We start from the raw sequence: 6,522 nt of genomic DNA on the forward strand, positions 1-6,522 counted from the left end.
TAGTATTAATAATTTTACTGGTCGTCGTGTTGTCGTGTATGCAAATTCTTATAGAGTCTGTGAAGTTTTTTATTGCTTCGTCAATGTCATATTATAAATATAATCGTGATTTTATGATCGCCCGCTTGTCTATCAATTCATTTTAACTTATAGGATGTCTGCTCATATGAGGATTTAAAAATAAACTAAATTTAGATATGAGTTAAATTACATGTAATTTCAATTGTGATTGAAATTACTAAGGGTCAAGAGGTAATTGTAATTGAGAATCACAATTACAATTACTTTAATTGCAATTACTTTTACCCAATTGCAGTAATTGCAATTGTGTTACCATTACTTCAGTGTAATTTTACTTCAAAGCGACTAATTTTTTTTATGTCTTGGACAATTTAACGGTGATCTTAGTGCAACTGAAACATGTAATTGAAAATGTAATTAAATTACTCATTTCATGATTTCTGCCCAGCTCTGAATAAGCTGAGTGGATTAAAATTGACTTCAAAATTTTCGAAGTAAGGGAGTATGCTTTGGGTATTAGGGCTGTAAATGCCTATATAGATGTTGTAAAAAAGACTAATAAACTTTGTTGAATGTATTTCATTTATGTAAGTCAACGTATTCATAAACTCTTTCATATTTATTACTTTTCACTAACCCAGATCCTTCCGATTTTTTTTTCATTATGTTCAAACAAAATAAATTTTGACCAAGAACATCACTAACACAATAAAATCAATTTTATATCAATATAATTTTTAAATTTTCCTAAAAAGGGTTTCCTTTTGTGAATACCTGAGTATAATAAGTAAGCATAAATAACCTTTATCGAAGAAAGGTACAAATATGTTTCCAGAACGATGTCAGGAACTCAAATTGTTCTAAACACTCTTGGAGAATCACTGTGTAATTTGAGCTGTAAAAACTTTGGATTAATTAAGTATTTAGCTCAAAATATTGTTATGAATGCACAGGACAGATTAAACACATTTGATACAATCACTATTAGAATCTTGAGCTTGACTTGTTTCAAAATATTCACGGTATATAGCCGAATAATTTGAGCCATCAAAAATAAAAATCGTCTGGTTTGTTCGCTCAATCGTTGGACAGATGAAGTGCCTCAACCCTTTATTTGCCCTATTTTTGGCTAATGGGGTAAAATTGTTAGGGAAATCTTAGCAAAATAATTTTTACAATATATAATGTTAATGATACCTTATCACGTATCTTAAGGAAGTGAATAGCAGTTCATTCAATAAGTAATTATCAAGCACCAACGGAAACAGGTCCTACGTTGGTGGCGGAATGGAAACTCATTTAAGCTAATCTTAACCCATTATTGCTCAGAATAGAATATTATTATAAGAATACTATTAGAGTAATGCAAAAGAGCAAGATCTGCCTACTATTCTTTTTTCTTTGAGTAGTGTTTATATTTAACCATTTTTTAGAGTTAGACAAGATAAAAAGGAAACAACTATGATGAGACCATGACGGCTAGCGTTGGAATTTGTGCAATTACATTTTCCAGGATGAAAATATTTTTTACTAAAATAGTAATTAAAAAGTTACTAATAAATAGTTTTTGTGCAATTTTTGTATCTTTCCTGACCGCAACTCGTGCAAATAAATTTAGAATAGTCTAGAAACGAACAGTTATGTTTAAGTGACAGTTTAATAAAAAAAAGTTCCCATGTAAACTTAGGACAAATTCATAAATATGACTAAATTAACAAGGAACCTAAATAAAAGGTAATGTAATCCTGAAGATGGAAAAAGGAACCCGAAACGTCGAAGAAGAATGAATCAAAAATAAGTACAATAAAAAGAAAGAATTACTTTTACTTTCATAAATTAGGTAAATATTCTTACATAAAATGATAAAATCAGTAGGAATTAGGAGGGATTTGCAAAGGAACAAATAAAATCAGATAATATAATTATCTACAAAAGTATTAAAACAAGTTGTACTATAGTTTTTTTTTATTAGACAAGAACTCAAGAGTATCACCCAGCTTTTGATGGCAAGATACAACAGAATCATAAAACTACTAACATTAAAAATATGATGGTATCTAATTAAAAAAAAAAATTGTAAAATAATAAACTATGTTTCATCCGATCTCAATACATTTTTATTTTTACCTTAGCTTTATAAATAACTAAAAAAAAATTCCAGAAACCTCCTATGCGCATTTTCGTGACCATATAATTATTCAAAACATGTCTATTTTATTTCTCAGTAAGAAATTATACAAAGTGAATCTCTTGCAATTTCGGTTAAATAAACATAATAATGGTTAAGTTGAAATTACGACATGGAAATTCGACTATATTAAATATAATTGAATCACAACTTATGAATTATGTATAGTGTATTATAAAAAGACTATCTTGATGTTTTGTTAAATTGGCTTAGGAATTCTGGTGTAGAATAATTTGAGGCTTCTTCTCTTTTCCTTTGTAAAGCGTTTGTTTTTGAGTTCAAACTTAGTAGTTTATTTTTTTCAACCAGTAGTCGGTATTTTTCCCTATAATAGAAAAAAAAATCTGTGAATTATATTATCAATAATTTTTTAATACTAATTAATATCAATATAAATCATATCTATGTAGCCCTTTATCAACCAACAATCCCATCTCAATATCTCTTAATATCAACCCGCAAACGGCAATCAGGTTGTAAAGTCATATCATAAACTGAGTTGTATTTATGCCAATTTTGGTCCGATCTCCACTGAAAAGGAATTGCAGGGGCTCTTTTGTTACTTATGAACCAGCATAGACAGCGGAAGTTAACAACTGTGACCAAAAAACTCAAAATAATAGTCGATAACGGTGACAAAAAGCTATCAATTACTACTGAGACATATTTTGATCTTTCTCTACATCATTGCAGGTTAACTTTCACTGAGAACTTATAACCTTTATTAGTGACAGGGTGTTTTAAACTTTGATTATTCAACTTAAACTAAGTTTTTCAGCGTTAATCGACCATGATTAGTGATTGTACACAGCCCATTTGGGTTCCAAATTGTAAACAATTTTATCGAATTAAAAAAAACGCGGCAGAGTTCCTATAAAATATGAAATATCGTTCTAGTTTCTACAAAAGCAAACTTTATAAGCAAAAACAATGATTTTAGTTATAAAAAAAGTGATTAGTTATCAGTAAAAAAAAATTTAATGGTTACAATGTAAATACCAAAATTTTTTTTTTTTCACATATAAATAGATTATAAACTCTATTTAGGTTCTTTGGTTTTATTTATAGATTGCATAGGCTAAATACGCATATGAATTGTCAGTAAGTGCTAAGCCACCAAAAAACCTTTAGAAGGAAACTCTTCAGTCACATCTTTACAAACCTGTTGCAATACTGTAAAAATGAAGAATCAAATTAACTCCAAAAACTTTTTACAAATTACCAGTGCCCTTCTTCCTAAACCAACAGCATACATTATCAATAAATAAAATTTTCATAATCTGAACAGATACTCCGGCCATAATTTCGTTTTGGCAATCGATCGACTGAATTTTGTAAGTGGGCTTTCGGGCTTGAAGCAATCAAATTCTTCCCAAATCTAATCATTAAAATTTAAAACTCCTAATTGAAACCCTAAATGCTCTATTTTATGTTAATAATGAAATTATCCTAATGGTCCTAGTAACTTGAATTTTTTTTTTTTTTTAATAATTTATTTATTGTTATTTACAACTGTATACATATATATACATCAAGTAACTATCCTGTAAGTTGTATTATGACATGATACAAACATGTTGAGAATCTACCCATTGATAGAACTCCAAAAACACTTCTAAAGGAGAAGATCTCGAGGCCATCTTCTTTTCAGACGCCTAGGAGGATTATTAAGTAGTGAAGGAAAAGCCAGGTTAGAAGTTGGTTAGGGTGGTTGGGAACTTTATTATGGAAGGATTGGTATCTGGTTCTGGCCAAATCGGCAACATAGGGGACATTGAGGTCCTGATGGATGATTTGGTTTGTGACAAAATAAGGAGCATTAAGAATTACGAAGGATTTTGGACTGTAAGGATTGGATTCAAGAGGAATTAGATGGTTTAGCGGAGCCCCATAGCTCAATTCCGTATGTCCAGATAGGCCTTATAATAGGCATGTAGATCAGTCTTTTGTAATGGATTGAAAGTTTGGACCGTTTGTCTAGTAAATGTTGTAATAGTCGGAATCGACGAGCAGTTTCCTGTCTTTTCAGTCTTGTAGGAGGATTCCATGTCAGTCGTTTGTCCAGATTTAGTCCTCAGTAACGGATCTGTTCAACAGGAATAAGTGGGGTATTATTAAAAGATACTGTGGGGCAAGACGAAGGTTTACGACAAAGGGTAAATGTGATTTGGTGGGATTTATTGGAATTTATTTTAATCCTCCAGTTTTGGCACCATTGTTCAAGGGTGGTGATGTGGGATTGGAGGGATTGGGATACAATGGAAGGATCATTATTCGCTGACAATAGGCAACTTGAATTTTAAGTCCGAAAAATATACTAATAGAAATTAAATTTTATAGTCGGAAATGAGATTTTATTTTATTTTTTAAAAATAAGATGATACTAAATATTGTATTTTTTAAAATCATCTTACCTTTCTTCATTCTTGTAAAGTTCATCATTCATAAGTTGGATCTGGTCCATCTGTCTATAAAAATTGTCCCATTTTTGATTATAGCTGTTATCTGTGTCCAACATGACCTGTAAAAGAATTTCATCGATATTTTTCGCTCTCTATATATATACAAGTTATGGTAGGACAAGGCCTCTATACAACCTTAATCCTAACTCACTATGTAAATAAGCACTGATAATGCATATAGGGGCATTACAGAGACAATAAAGGCAGTATCATTCTAGTAAGCGTGCGTTATAATTCTGTTCCCTTTTTACCATTTTTTAAGTCTTTCAGTCCAAGTGCTCGTAAGAGGTGCCGAGATCCGGAAACTCTGTTCACTGATTGAGGATTTTTTTTTTTAACTGTTCTCTCATCAAGGATTATTTTTCTTTCTTCCTCCGGCTTTCTTTTTCTTTCATTTCTCCTATATTGCTACTTTTTTTTTTTTACTGACCAAGATGGTTAATGGTGATGGTCCACCACAACCACAGCCCGCAGTGAGGCCGCTAGTTCTACAGATTCCGGTGGCGCAACCGGCTCCTAGAGTTCCTGAAGGATGCAAGGATGGATGTCGATGATGGAGGATGGAACAGAGTACCATACCACCACACAAGGATTCCGTCAACACAATGGAAGAGAACCCAGAGGTAGTGGTAAAGATAGAGGTACGGGTAGAGAAAGGCGACCGAACCAGGGCAGAATGCGCAATGAAAGAAGGGAAGGAAGACAGGAAGTGCCACATGAGTGCGGAAAAGTAGGACACCTGGTGGCCCAATGCCCCCGCACTAGGTGCTTTGAGTGCGGCAATGAAGACCACATAGCACGACAGTTCTATATGTACAGAAGGGTAGAGACGGGACCAGGAGAACCGATGAAAATAAATTTCCAGCGGAAACGGCGGAGAAGACGAGAGGACTATAGACCTAGTGAGTCCTCTAGTGAAACCTCAGAAACCTCAGGAACAGAGGTGGAAGAAAGAGGAGGGCGGAGGAATAAATCGCCAACCAGCAGCTGGTGACGAGCATGCAAAGGAAGAAGATCCAAACCGGAGAGTTGAGGAGGGTGCCAGGAGAGTGGCAACCACACACTAGAAATTTACAATATCACAGGTGAGAGTAGTGGTATGCCTATCATCAGAGTGAGAAGCGACATTAGGAGTTCCCATACTATACTGAGCCGGAAGGCGCTGAGGGAGCTGTGCGGAGGACAGAGAGAATTCCAGATATTCAGTTGTGTCAATGTCAGTTAATCACCCTGGTCGGGCCTTGTACAATAGAGAGGGAGGCGGATATGGAATTAGGCTGTTGGGGGATAGACGGAGAGACATTACGGGTCCACGTCGTGGAAAAGATGCCCCGCGAATATCAGGTCATTGTGGTGTGTGATCTGCTCGGAAAAGCTGGGGCGCGGATTAGGAACACCAAGGGTCTACGGCAAATTCGGTTAGGGAAGTGGAGGTATGGCTGTAAGGAACTTCGCCTAGAGGGGAGGAAAAGGATAGGTGCAATCCAGGGAGGGGGGAGTTGGAGATAGGAAATTAAGAGGGAATTCTCAGATATTTTCTTTAAAGAGGGAGACTGGGGCGGCAGGACAAACGATGCATGAAATCCCCTTGAAACAGGAAAAAGTGACCTACGTAAAAGAAAGGCGGTACCCGCATGCGGTGAGGCAGCACATTCGAGAAGAATTGGAGAACCTTAAGAGACAGGGCATCATTGTTGACAGTACGTCACCCTACAACAGCTCTCTGTGGGCAGTGCGGAAGAAAAGCGCACCAGGAGATAAGGGAGAGCGTTATAGGATGGTCATTGATTACCGAAGCCTTAACTACAATACGGTGGACGAGAAGTATCCCATACCAAGATTAGAAGATAT

At 34.9% G+C, this 6,522-nt stretch overlaps 1 protein-coding gene across 1 annotated transcript in view; it reads right to left on the reverse strand.

Moving 5' to 3' along the window:
- Positions 1–3,317: 3,317 nt before the first annotated feature.
- Positions 3,318–6,522, reverse strand: part of LOC106680631 (RIB43A-like with coiled-coils protein 2) — a 14,661-nt gene continuing 11,456 nt past the window's right edge. Inside the window, exons 3-5 of the mRNA XM_067046080.1 lie at positions 4,624–4,730; positions 3,432–3,445; positions 3,318–3,382 (exon numbers count right to left, since the gene is read on the reverse strand). Coding sequence (XP_066902181.1) covers positions 3,318–3,382; positions 3,432–3,445; positions 4,624–4,730 — 186 coding nt within the window. The remainder of the gene's footprint in view (positions 3,383–3,431; positions 3,446–4,623; positions 4,731–6,522) is intronic.

This window comes from Halyomorpha halys, unplaced genomic scaffold, assembly GCF_000696795.3.
Source record: "Halyomorpha halys isolate HHAL.00 unplaced genomic scaffold, Hhal_1.1 Scaffold271.1, whole genome shotgun sequence".
Classification (NCBI taxonomy): Eukaryota; Metazoa; Arthropoda; class Insecta; order Hemiptera; family Pentatomidae; genus Halyomorpha; species Halyomorpha halys.